This window comes from Neofelis nebulosa, chromosome 12 (assembly GCF_028018385.1).
Source record: "Neofelis nebulosa isolate mNeoNeb1 chromosome 12, mNeoNeb1.pri, whole genome shotgun sequence".
Lineage (NCBI taxonomy): Eukaryota > Metazoa > Chordata > Mammalia > Carnivora > Felidae > Neofelis > Neofelis nebulosa.
This window is the reverse complement of record NC_080793.1, coordinates 44487710-44501254: the sequence shown is the minus strand read 5'-3', so window position 1 is coordinate 44501254 and position 13545 is coordinate 44487710. Positions and strand designations below refer to the sequence as shown.

At 42.7% G+C, this 13545-nt stretch overlaps 1 protein-coding gene across 3 annotated transcripts in view; it reads left to right on the top strand.

Moving 5' to 3' along the window:
- The window catches only part of TEK (TEK receptor tyrosine kinase), a 106625-nt gene that overhangs the window by 39144 nt on the left and 53936 nt on the right, over positions 1–13545 (top strand). For all 3 annotated transcript variants that reach the window (XM_058695187.1, XM_058695186.1, XM_058695185.1), the window contains exon 2: positions 6201–6512. In XM_058695187.1, the coding sequence (XP_058551170.1) occupies positions 6201–6512 (312 nt within the window). The remainder of the gene's footprint in view (positions 1–6200; positions 6513–13545) is intronic.

The following is a 13545-nucleotide window of genomic DNA, read 5'->3' as shown; positions in this document are numbered from 1 at the left end:
AACCTGCACTACCTTTGAAAACCTTCATGGCTGGTGTGAGGGAGACAAGAGAGAGGAGGGTTATTGTGTAGGAAGAATTTCACTATCACTAATGTAATCACTGCTGGCTCAATGGAATTTTTTTCTGCATACAATGGGGGCCATTGTATACGCTCGCACAGTGTTGACTACAGTAAAGAATTAATAAACTCTTGTCATATATTGCATTTAATGTAACTGGCAATAAGGCAGCAGAAGAAAGAGTCTATATCTGCAGGCAGCCTGACCTAGAATGAAGCAAAGCATTCCTAAGCTTCCTCTTGTATGGAAAAGCAAAGGACTGTCCACAGGTGCTTAGAAATGACAAAAAATACACAAGAGCCAGTTGTGGACACCTTCCAACATTTTGAAAAATCCCAAATTTCTGCCAAACACCGTGGCCTGAGATTGAGCATCTGAGCAAGGGAGATGATCACCAACAAGCCCTCAGAGAGAGAGAGAGAGAGAGAGAGAGAGAGGGAATAACCATTGGCTCAGTTGTGATCATGTTATGTTTGGCATCATGTGCTATTCATATTGCAAAGCATCGCTTGCTTATCAAGTTAAAATTTATTAGAAATGTTTGCTCATCTTGCAGAACACTTACAGAGCAAGTTACTCACAATCCAAGGTTTTACTGTATACACCACATCTTCTTTACCCATTCATCAGTCTATGGGCCCTTGGGCTGTTTCTGTAATTTGGCTGTTGTAGATAATGCTGCTATAAACATCAGGGTGCCTGTATTCCTTTGAATTAGTGTTTTTGTATTCTTAGGGTAAATACCCAGTAGTGCGACTACTAAATCATAGAGTAGTTCTTTTTTAAAATGTTTTGAGGAAACTCTGTATTGTCTTCCACAGTAGCTGCACCAGTTTGTATTCCCAGCAACAGTGCACAAGTGTTTCTTTTTCCCACATTCTCACCAATACTTGTTATTTCTTGAGATTTTTATATTAGCCCCTCTGACAGGTGTGAGGTGATATCTCATTGTGGTTTTGATTTGTATTTCTCTGAGGATAAGTGATGTTGCACATCTTGTCATGTGTCTGTTGGCCACCTGTATGTCTTTGGAGAAACATCTGTTCATGTCTTCTGCTCATTTTTTAATTGGGTTATTATGATTTCTTGGTGTTGAGTTGTATAAATTCTTTATATGTTTTGGATACTAACCCTTTATCTGATAGGTCATTCGCAAATATCTTCTCCTATTCCATCTTTTAATTTTGTTAGTTGTTGGCTTTGCTGTGCAGAGCTTTTTTATTTTAGTGTAATCTAGCAGTTTATTTTTGCTTTTGTTTCACTAGCATCAGGAGACATATCTAAAAAGAGGCTATTATGGCCAGTATCAGAAGAATTACTGCTTATGCTCTCTTACTGGATTTTTATGGTTTCAGGTCCTTAATGCATTTTGAATTTATTTTTGTGTGTGGTATAAGAAAGTGGTCCAGTTTCATTCATGCACGTTGCTGTCCAGTTTTCCCAGCACCATTTGTTGAAGAGACTGTCAGACTGTCTTTTTCCCATGGCATATTCTTGCCTTCTTTGTTGAAGATTAATTGACCACATAATTGGGGTTTATTTCTGGGCTTTCTATTCTGTTCCATTGATCTATGCGTCTATTTTTCTGTGACCGTTTTTAAAGAAAAATATTCCTCTTTCTTGGTTTTTGAGGTATTATTCAGAGCAATGTTGAATGAGAAAATCGAAGTGCAATTTTCAGTGTACCACATGCAATTTAATAAGCAAATGTTACTGTGAAAGATTAGATGATGGGCTGTATAGCACACCAAAAATAGAATGAGCAAAATGACATTTTAGGATGTTGTTATGTCTCCACTGTGATGGACGATCATTTGTGAACTTGGCGGATGCCATGTCATGATGGCAGGTAAATAAGACACATTTTAGGCAAATATTGAGAAGTGTTTGCAAGGTCTTTGCTAAGGAAAAATAGTACCAATCCCCAGAATATAAAAGCTGTGTGAAATTCAACATGCAGACTTAGTTACAGCAAACTTAGCTTTGATGAAAGAAGTGTAATGAACTAAGTACTAAATTTGAGCAGAGCCCTTCAGACTAGGCTCGTGGCAAAATAGCTCCACAGTGGTCCCCAGAAGGACTTAGAGAAGACCGTGCTGTGATGGAGGAAAAGATGTGAGGCACGGTTGCTGCTATTGGTGTGAGCTCAGATGGGGGTCTGTCTTTTGGCCATTTTTCTGAGGAAAATGTCCCTAGTAGCAGATTCCTCTGTGGCACCAGCTATGAGACTGTAGTCACACCTTTCAATGTCACTGGCTGAACTCTTTCAAGAAGCCACAGGCCACAGCTGTACCCATTGCATTCGGGCCCCTGCTCCATTATTCTCTTTGAGAGGCAAAGTGTGGGGGGCGCCTTCGTGGCTCCGTTGGTTAAGCGTCTGACTTGGTTTTGGCTCAGGTCGTGATCTCACGGTTCAGTTCATAGGATTGAGCCCCACATCGGTCTCTGTGCTGACGGTGTGGAGTCTGCTTGGGATTCTCTCTCTCTCCCTCTCTCTCTCTCTCTGCCTCTGTCTCACTTGTTTGCGTGTGCGTGCATGCACGCCTCGCCCCCTAAAAATAAATTAAAACCCCCCAAAAAGCAATAATTTGAAACAAAAAGAAAGGTTAAGTGTGGCTATTGTTCTTCTCTCTGTTCTTAAATTTTTTAAAACCCATGTTTTTCCCTCCGGCATTGTGGAATGACGTCACATTTCCTATTAGTCCAAAGAAGAGAGAAAGAGAGAATGCATTATTTGGATGCAATCCAAGGAGATTTGGGGTAGATGTGGGGACCACTGATGAGAGACATATATATTCCTGTGGCTCTTGAATCCCTCCCAAATGCATCTTTTTAAGGGTAGAGGAATAACTTACTTTTTACATTTAATTTTTATGTGTTGGTATTATTCCAATGGTTCAAAAGCAGCATATATAAGTACATGGTGAAAAACCTCCCTCTTACCCTGTCCCCCAACTACCCCACTCTCCTCTAATGGATCCCTCTTGTTCTCAGTTTCATGTGTCACCTTCCAGAATTTCTTCAGGCGTACACAGACAAGTACAAATATGTGCTCTTGTTTTGGGAAAACTAAAGATTTTTAAGATCCATCCCAGGAATCTGGTAGTTATTTCGACTCATTTCCAAAGCTCATATACAAAATGCTTGTGATACTTTATTGTAAATGCCATTACAAAGGACAGAGAGCTCACTGGTGGGAGAGGGCTTCCTGTCCCTGGCATGCTGAGTAAGGGTAGGAAAGCATTGCCAAGTCTGGACGCTCGTAGTACACAATCTCCCTTTCTGTCACTCAAAGTAGAGGGAGACAGCTGGGAGGAACAAAAGGGAAAAGAAACCAGATCCATACCCAGAAACCATCTACAGATGAAGTGTGGCTGTCTCTTCAAATCAACTGCTTTCTCTCTTATTTCCTAAAGCCATTAAATAAACCACAGCCAGTGCCAGTGCAGTTCAGTGAGTTCAGAGCAGATCCCTCGGTCTTGGCAAGCCACCCAACTGGTCCTAGAAATGGGGCTGGATTGAACCGGAGCTGAAAGAATTACAGTGTTTCCTTCCTCTGATGACTCTCTCGGGGGACATGCCTGGAATGAGTGAGCGCAGGAGATGAGGTGGTGTTCGCTCAGAGGCACAGCTGGATGTACGTGTGGAAGTGGGGGCTGTGCTCCGGTGTTACATTTGGAGGCTGTAATTCCACTGCTAGTTTTCCTAGCTTATCCTCTCTTACAACATTTTCCTTATCCCAACCACTGTCTCTTCTCTGGAGATCTTAAAGTTACCATTGAGGCTTGATGCAACATAGATGCTACAGGGTCAGGCTTGGAAACTCATTCTAGGCGAGGTTTTCTCCCTCAGTCCCATGTACTGAGTTAACATTTACATTAAGACTTCACTTTGGCATTCTTCCTAATTGATGAGATAAAAGTCTAACTCCTAACCGAATTATTCTCAGAACATCATTACATGCACCCAACATGGGCGGTTGCCATTAGAAAAAGTTGTGTGAGGACTTCATGGCAGATGTAATGCTTACCATAAGCAGATGCTAAAAAAGTTCTCATAAATGGAGACCAGTCACCTCCCATTACTCAGCAATCATTGATCACCTCTCTGTGGCATTTTCTAAAAATCGTAGCATTTACTTTTTAAACTCCATTAATTCTCAAAACAGCCTTTTACGTATGGGCAAGAAGGTCAGTTTAGACTCAGAAGAGTACTTTCATTTTTAACCTTACTATTCTAGAAGTGGGAATGGTGAACTTGAATCAGACAGATCTGGAATAAAATCTGCCCATCCATCCATCCATCCATCCACCCACCCACTCATCCAGCAAATGCTTAGTAACCCTTTACATAAGGGACCTAGGCAGGGTATTCCTATACATGTCAATGTGAACAAAATGGCTTCAATCCTTGTATTCATGGAACTTACCATCTAAGAAAAGAGAAAGTAAATAAAATAGTCCCAGAGTGTGGTAACCGTTATGCGGGAAACAAACAGGAGGCCGTTTAGAGGGTAACAGGATGAGAGTGTACAGATAGTGTAGATCAAGTAGGTAGGGAAGCCATCTGTGAGAAAGGTGTTTAGGAAGAGGCTCCAAGGGTGAGCAGAAGTTAACCATGCAACGAGTGGAGCCAGGTACAGAGATCAGCATGTGCAAAGTCTTTGAGGTAAGAGAGGGCATAGTGTATCTAAGGAACTGAAAGATCTATGGGAGTTTGAATTCTAGCTAGGACTTCAGTAGCTGTGGAAGACAGAATTGCCACTCAATCCTTTGAGCCTTCATTTCCTCATATTGGAATGTCAGATAATGGTGCGCACCTCACGGGGTTGTTGGGAGAATTTAACGGGTATTCAAGGAAATAACATGTAGTCTACTTGAATCGCCTGACATCTTCACAAAGGTCTCTGAGACCCCAGTTGGTCCTTGGCACCCAATGTGATTGACCTGTCCAGCCTCCTGATCATTGTATGTAGACTTGGGGACCAACCATCACGTGGACCAGAACATCCTCCATCCCTACTTTTTCACACTCAGCAAGAGGAGAGAATGGGCACAGATTTCATTTGTTCATCTTAAAAACTTTGGACCTCAAAAGAGAAGTAGGGGGAGGGAAAGAAGAGGAGGGACAGAAAGTGAAAAGAAAGGATTTTATTTTCTCAAATGTGCTTCATTATTTATGGAATAACTATTAAAGACCAGATAGGATTTCTTAACTACATTTGGAGAGGGTTGAGGTTTGGACATAGGTGTTCAGAAAACAATAAAGAGAGCTGAAATAGTGGTTATTGTATGTAGCAGACACAGACAGTACTTAGTAAGTTTTGTACTTTATCTCCTTTAATCTTCACACGAATCCTGCAATGTGGGTCTTATTAGCCTTGTTTTAAAGATGAAGTGAATGAAGCTCAGATAGAAAGGTGGACCTCGCTCAGTCCCTGTCTTGTGGGACTTAATATGGAATTGGACAAGTCTTTGGTAACAGCGAGAGTCTATAAAGTTAGCATGCTGTGTGTAGAGTTGATATATTTTTTAGAATGCTTTATTGTGGCAGTACCACATTATCATTAATTTTTTACTTTATTTAATTTGTTTTGAAAGGAAGAGCAGATACCCGTGTGAGCAGGGCAGGTGCAGAGGGAGAGGGAGAGAGGGAGAAAGACAGTCTTGTGGGGTTTGATCTAATGACCATGAGATCATGTCCTGAGATGAAATCAAGAGTTGACTGCTTAACTGGGCCACCCGGGTACCCCTATCATTAATTTTTAATAATGTTGATTATTAATTATCATTAATGACAATAATGCTATTATCATGAACTTATTTCAACTCAACGAGCATTTGCTGAATTCTTAACTAATGTCCCAGACACTTTAGTGGGTGGAGATTCTTAACACACAGCTTTGTCTTGGGGATGGAGAATAACTGATAGTTCATTGTAGTTAGGGTGTGCAGTGGAGCAGGACTGGTTAGAAGCGTCTGAGTGATGGTCACGGTAAAGAGTTTTGGATCTTGTCCTATGGAAGAGTAGCATTAGAAAGACTGCTCCCTAGCTATTTTTAGACAGGGCTTTGTAAAAATCAGTTCATCTGTGGGGCCATGGTAATAACCTTCCTCATAGATTATGTGCTTTCTTCTTAGGAACAGTGGACAGTGCCATGGACCTGATCTTGATCAATTCCCTACCTCTCGTGTCTGATGCGGAAACATCCCTCACCTGCATCGCCACTGGATGGCGCCCCCATGAGCCCATCACCATAGGAAGGGACTTTGAAGCCTTAATGAACCAGCACCAAGATCCACTGGAAGTTACTCAAGATGTGACCAGAGAATGGGCGAAAAAAGTCGTTTGGAAGAGAGAAAAGGCTAGTGAAATCAATGGTGCGTATTTCTGTGAAGGGCGAGTTCGAGGAGAAGCAATAAGGATACGGACCATGAAGATGCGCCAGCAAGGTAACATGCCCCTTAGTCGTGGGCAGGTGAGGTGTGCTGAGACTCACACACAACTTTTGTTTTGGCAGTTGTTCACTCAGAGACTGGGCATGAGCTGTGTGAGTGTGGAGCTTGAAGACCTTGTCTGCCTCGTTCCAGGCGTTGCTTGTCTTTGATACACGTATAGCACTAGAGATAAAAGAGACTGGCCAGTCCACTTCTTGCACATTCAGCCCCTCCACTAGACACTGTGCCTAGGTCATGAGATGAACTGTATTATATTTTGTACTAAGAGCTTCATGACCCTTATGGAGACCTGAACAGGTTACATGTATGTAATAGAAAATCACAGTTATGGAGACAACTAACTGTCCGTGCCAAAATATTGGCCGTTTTGAGCTTTCTCATTGAGTTTTCATTTGATTGTTTGTTTTGCTTGCCCCTGAGTATTCTTAACAGAAGTGAATGTTTTCAGGGGAAAGTGTGGTAGAGATAAGAAATTTTAAAGGGAAGCATCTATCAATAACTCAGCTTCATTGGTGACTTAATGTATCAGTTTTCTGGTGCCACAGGAATGCTGTGTGTCACATGACCTCAAACCGCAGTGACATACAACAGCAAGCACATACAGCTTATGAGTGTAAGTCAGCGGGGCTGATAGGTGGCTCTACCACTCTCGACTGGGCTTTCCCACACATGGATGTTGGCTGCCTGTAGGCTTATTATGCTGGCCTTGGCTGAGCCAGCCTGGCTCTTTTCCATGTGTCTGTTATCCTTTTGCAGGCTAACCTAGGTATATTCTCACAGAGATGGCACAAGAGCCAGAGAAGAAAGGAAAACACACAAGGCTTCTTGAAACCCAGTCTCAGTAGTATATACTCTCACTTCCGTCTCATTTTTTATTGCCCAAAGAAAGTCAAACAGCTGAACCTAAAGTCAGAATGGATGGGCATCACACAACCAAATGGCAAAGATTATGGTGACAGGGAGGGATGAAGAATTGAGGCCCTTTTTGCAGGCGGTATACTATTCTTGGAAAGAGACCATGATTTCATTTTGAAAGTTGAATAACCACACTTAGCTCACAGAACACCAGAGCTTTGAAGGGAGATGTTGAGGGCCTTTTGCAAAGGGCGCAGGGGGGCTGGGGGCCAGGAGGGAAGGGGGGTCGTGTATAACTCTTTGCTACCACTCCCCAAGGCAGTGATGTAATAGAGACTTTCTCCCAAGATACAAGTGGCTCTAAGCTAAATCTTTAGGCCGATCCTGATGGCAGTTGGAGGAGAAAGTGTTGTGAACATTATTAATGATTCTATTTTACCCCAGGACTCCCAGGCCTGGCCAGGCAGGTAGACTTCTGGTATCTTGGTGCTGCCTGCTGGGAAGATGGTACAGAATTCCAGCAGAGATGACCTTTCCTTGTTCTGACTCAAATGATCTGGCCACTCAGTCATCAGCCCTTTTTACTGGGCTGGTCATACCTTTAGTGAAGGAGTCCTTTCCAAATTGATGTCATCATAACCACAGGGACTGTGGCCTGCGAATGTGTCATTTCATGAGATAATGACTGTGTGAACTCTTCGGGGTTTGATTTGTAATCATAAAACTGATCCAGATAAATAACACACTTCTACACATTTCTCTTATTGGCAGGTGGTGGTTGTTGTTGTTGTTTTGTTTTGTTTTTTGTTTTTGTTTGTTTTTTTTATATAGGAGTCTGCATTGTTTTAGACCAGTGTTTCTCAACACTGAACGTGCTTATAAATTTCCCATAGGTCTTGGTAAAATGCAGACTCTGGTTCAGTAGGTCCTTGAGGAGAGTCCTGAGATCATACATGCCTAACAATGCCCCTGGTGATCAGGTGCCTCTGGGCTGTGGACCACACTTCCAGTAGCAAGGGTGGAGAATCAGCCCCTAGCTGGGGTCCACCTGAAAACATTTCTTTGAATTTGCTAACATTGGTAATTAGAAGATTTGAAGGCAGCAAGCTCATTTTCAAGTCAAAAATGATAAAATTGCTATTCATGACAAATGAAGGAAAAGGTTTTCTTAGCAAAACTGCAATGTTCACCTTTAGATGACACAAGGGTGAGTGGGAAAAGTGCACAGCAGACATTCCCAGGAAGGCAGCTCTCCGCTGAGGGGAGAGAGTCTGAACAAAGGGATGTGAGGTGTGCCAAAGCTATCATGGCTAAAAAGTCAACTCTATTATTTTTTGCCTGTGTCATTCGGGATTTGACCTGTGTAAAGAGTTATGTCTCTTTGCTGATAATTCCCCATTCTGAATGAAGATAATCTGAGATTTGTCCCCAGTGACTTCATAGGAATGAAATATGAAGTGCTGCTGTGCTCTTTCCGGGCTGGCTTGGGGCTCAACTTGACAGTGTAGAAAGAAGAACCTGTAGAGAGTATTAAATCAGAATGTTGGGAGTCAAAGACCAATGACTGTTCCAAACTGACAGTCAAGGCCAGCACAGGTAAAGGAGAACTTAAATTCAGTTACATGAGGTAAAAGCAGACTTGATAATGTGGAGATGATGCCTTTTAGTCTCCTTTCCCCTGACTTTTAATTCCATCTCCACCATTTATCAGCTCTGTGGCCTTGGGCAAGTTACTTAGCACCTATTGGTCTCTTTTTTCATCATTTGTGTAACGAGCTCACTAACAATACCTTCAAAACTGTATTCAGTTTTAAATAAGGTATCTACCAAAAGCCAGTTCCCATGAGTGCATTCATATTAAGATTTGATTGACACCACAGATGTGTTGCTAAAAGCTTGGGTGACATGAAACATTGTAGAATAAATTACATAATAACAATAGCAGTTTGTAAATGTTGGGAATGGAATTTGAAGCCAAGTGATCCGACTGCAGAGCCTGTGTGGATGACCACCCAAGACCCTCGGTATATCCCTTCCGCTTACTGTGAACCGCCCTCCCCGATTCTGAACACTTGTTGGGAACAGAACAGCTCCAATGGAAACCCTGCAAAGCAGCCCAGGGCATAGTGAAGGTAGTTTGGGTGGGTTTGAGCTTGGCTGTGCAACTAAATGGTACCATGAAGGCAAGTTACTTCACTGAAATCATGTTTCCTCCTTTGAAAAATATCACCAGGATAGAGATTTTTCCCTGTACATTTGAGGATCAAATGAGAAGACCACCAACTTATTTGGCTCATTGTAAACGTTCAATAATTATCTTAGTGTCCTGGAATAAGCAATAATTAAGTGAGACTATTTTCTACTCAGTTGTGGAAAAAATTGAATACCATTCATTAACATAATCGGTATACAAAATTTATACAAAACAGAAAAATAGGTAGTACTTTCTTTCCTGCATTCATTTTTTTAATGTTTATTTATTTATTTTTAAGAGAAAGAGAGAGAGGGTGTGTGCACAAGAGGGGGAGGGGCAGAGAGAAGGAGAGAAAGAGTCCCAAGCTGTGGGTTTGCATCCCCACGATCTGTGAGATCATGACCTGAGCTGAAATCATGAGTCAGATGCCTAACTGACTGAGCCACCCAGGTGCCCCCTTTCCTACATTGTAATAACAACATCTCAGGGTGGTGAAAGGATTCTGTATCTTTTACCGACCATCCAGTAGCTGAAATACAGTGTGAGGAAAGTGATATCCTTTATGTGAATCAGGAAAACCTCTACAACGGTGTCTTCATGGTACTATTAATTCCCTAGTAACACATAATGGGATCTCAGAGGTGTCTGCCCAGGGACACAGCAGGATAGGATAAACATGTATCCCTGCTTGCTGCTGACTCGTGCATCTGGGGAGGAAGTGGAAAATCCATTTGAGATGTGCCAAAACATGCTTAATTTGGCTCGCACACTCCACATGGCCAAACTGTTTTTTATCAATGGCATCATGCAAAAAAAAAAAATCAAAAGCAATTTGTTCAAACCTCCCTGGTGATTTCATTTGGGGGTCGGGAGGTATAAATGAAGTTTGAAATATTTTCACATGCAAGCGGCTGTCTCAGAGTTTTCCATCAGGAGGAAACACAGGTTATTTCCTTCCTATTTTCATTCGAGAAATAACTTTAAGAACATCAGACCTTCCAAACACCATTTGTGAAGTTGACAGAGAGGAGCCATTAGTATCAAAATTTTTTTTTTTAATGTTTATTTATTTTTGAGACAGAGAGAGACAGAAAATGAACAGGGGAGGGGCAGAGAGAGAGGGAGACACAGAATCTGAAACAGGCTCCAGGCTCTGAGCTGTCAGCACAGAGCCCGACGCGGGGCTCGAACTCACGCACTGCGAGATCGTGACCTGAGCCGAAGTCGGCCGCTTAACCGACTGAGCCACCCAGGCGCCCCGCCATTTGTATCTAAATAACACAAATGAATGTGTTAAAAGCCTAAAGAAAATAGGAAAATTTGAAATCTGATCCATTCATTTATTCTTTCATTCCACGAGTATTCTTAGGTGTCTCTTTGTGTCACACATGGGAGGTACAGCGATGGTAGCATGTCCTGAGTGTTTACCTGCCTGACATTCCCCCAGCAGCTTTATATACATTACTGTGTAATTAAGTCTTTACCAAACATGTATCTGGTGCTGATTATTATGACCCTGTATTAATAGATGAGGCCTTTGGCTATTGTAACTTAGATGCATTCACACACCTAGTATCCACTGTTGGACCTAGGAAGGATAACCCAGGCTGATCCCAGAAGCCAGGCCCTAACCAACACCCTGTGCTGCCTTCCAAAACAGACGTGCCCTTGTGTCCAGGAGGGTTCAGTCTAGCAGGGCAGCTGTGCTGTTGGGGCCTGGAAGGGGAAAGTGCAGGGCATTTGGAGAACAGCCTTGGGGCACTTACCCTGGGTCCCAGGGGGCGAGTGAGGCCCCTGGAGAAAGGGACATCTACATGGAGACTGAAGAGGAGTGGGACTTGGTCAGACACAGGGAAAAAGCAGGAGCAGAGGAGGGAGGAAGCTCATTACTTGCCTGGGAGTGGTCACGTGGTCCACTGCAGACTGAACATAGTTCACAATGGCTGCAGTTAAGAGCTAAGGCTGTGGGACTGGAATAAGAGGAGTGTGGAGAGCGGGTGTGGTTCAATAAGTGGGGGCGTCTTGAGATTGTGTCTCAACTTTAACTCTTACTGTCAGGAGGCCTGGAGTAAGGGACTAAGTCACCCTTAACACCATCTCCCACATGGGTAGACACAGGATACAACATCTTCACAGCACTGTCGCAAAATTGCACAAAATAATAATGGACATGAAACTACCCTTAGTCTAACACGAACGGAGGTACCCAAAATTGAACTCAATTATTTTACATCCCTGAGAAGCCTCTTTGTTTATAACTGTTACTATCATCGATTCTCTTCTCCAGCCCTTAAGGAAAAAGTGGATCATGTTCTTAGTTAAGTTCTGTCAGTTAATTAGCCCATCTAGATCATGTTACTCAAGTCATTTTTGAACCCAGGCCCTAGCAATCTCATTTTTAAATGAGGTAATAGGACTTCACAGCCTTTTGAGTGCTAATGTTATATAACCTAGGAGAGGCTTCCAGAGCTGAGTTACCTAGTTCAAACCCTGACTCTCCCATGAAATTGCTGTGTGATTTTAGACAAGTTACTTAGCCTCTCTGTACTTTAATTTCCTCACTTGTAAAATTAGGATAATTGTAGTAACTATCTGATAGAGGTATTATGAAAATTAACTATGTGTGAAGTGCTTAGAAAAAGTAGTGCCTGATAGTAGGCACTATTATTTATTTATTTTAAATCCAAGTTAGTTAACATATAGTGTAATAATGGTTTCAGGAGTAGAATTTAGTGATTCATCTCTTACATATAATACCCGGTGCTCATGCCAACAAGTGCCCTCCTTAATGCCCATCACCCGTTTAGCCTATCCCCCTACCCACCTCCCCTCCAGCAACCCTCGGTTTGTTCTTTTTAGTTAAGAGTCCCTTATGGTTTGCTTCCCTTTCTCTTTTTATCTTGTTTTTCCTCCCTTTCTCCTATGTTCATCTATTTTGTCTCTTAAGTTCCACATATGAGTGAAATCATATATTTATCTTTCTCTGACTGACTTATTTCCCTTAGCATAATACATTGTAGTTTCATCCACATTGTTGCAAATGGCAAGATTTCATTCTTTTTCATTGCCAAGTAGTATTCCAGTGTGTGTATATAAGGAAATGTAGGGGCGCCTGGGTGGCGCAGTCGGTTAAGGTCCGACTTCAGCCAGGTCACAATCTCGCGGTCCGTGAGTTCGAGCCCCGCGTCAGGCTCTGGGCTGATGGCTCGGAGCCTGGAGCCTGTTTCCGATTCTGTGTCTCCCTCTCTCTCTGCCCCTTCCCCGTTCATGCTCTGTCTCTCTCTGTCCCAAAAATAAATAAAAAACGTTGAAAAAAAAATTAAAAAAAAAAAAATAAGGAAATGTAGTGCCTGCTAGTAGGCACTGTTGAAAGGTGCTTACGGTTTTCACGGTACAGTCAAGTCACATGACATTAGTCTGTGGGTACTGTGTGCAAGCTGGGCTCCTGCATCATCAAAGTACAGCATGGAAGGTTGTAGACCCCTTTGTTAGTACCTGGCAGAGAACAATCAACCTCGAGCCAGGAATGCAGGACGTGGCAGGTTGGACAGCAGTGGAACTCTGCTATGATTGTTTCTACCTAAGGAAACAGGAGCTTAAAAGGCACAAGGTCTGTAATAATAAAAATCCACAGAGTGGGGATGGGGTGGGGAAGAAAAGCCCCATTGGAGTGGAGCCTCGGGGAATCTCTATTCCTTTTCAGAATACAATGCTGAGTGACAAGTCTGGGGTTAGCTAAACAGTCTTCACACAAAGGGGCAGAAAATATAAACAAACCACTTAGAAAGGAACAACAGCATGAAATGGTCAGAAAAGATTCTCACAGGCGCCCAGGAGCATGTCTCAGAGAGCAGGAGCTGCTCCTGTTAGGATTGCTCATGGACGCATCTTGTCAGAGTGAGAGGGCGCCCAGTCAAGTCCCCCTGCCAGGCCCTGCATGGTTGATCCACGTCAGTACAAGTGAGCAAGCTGCCACTC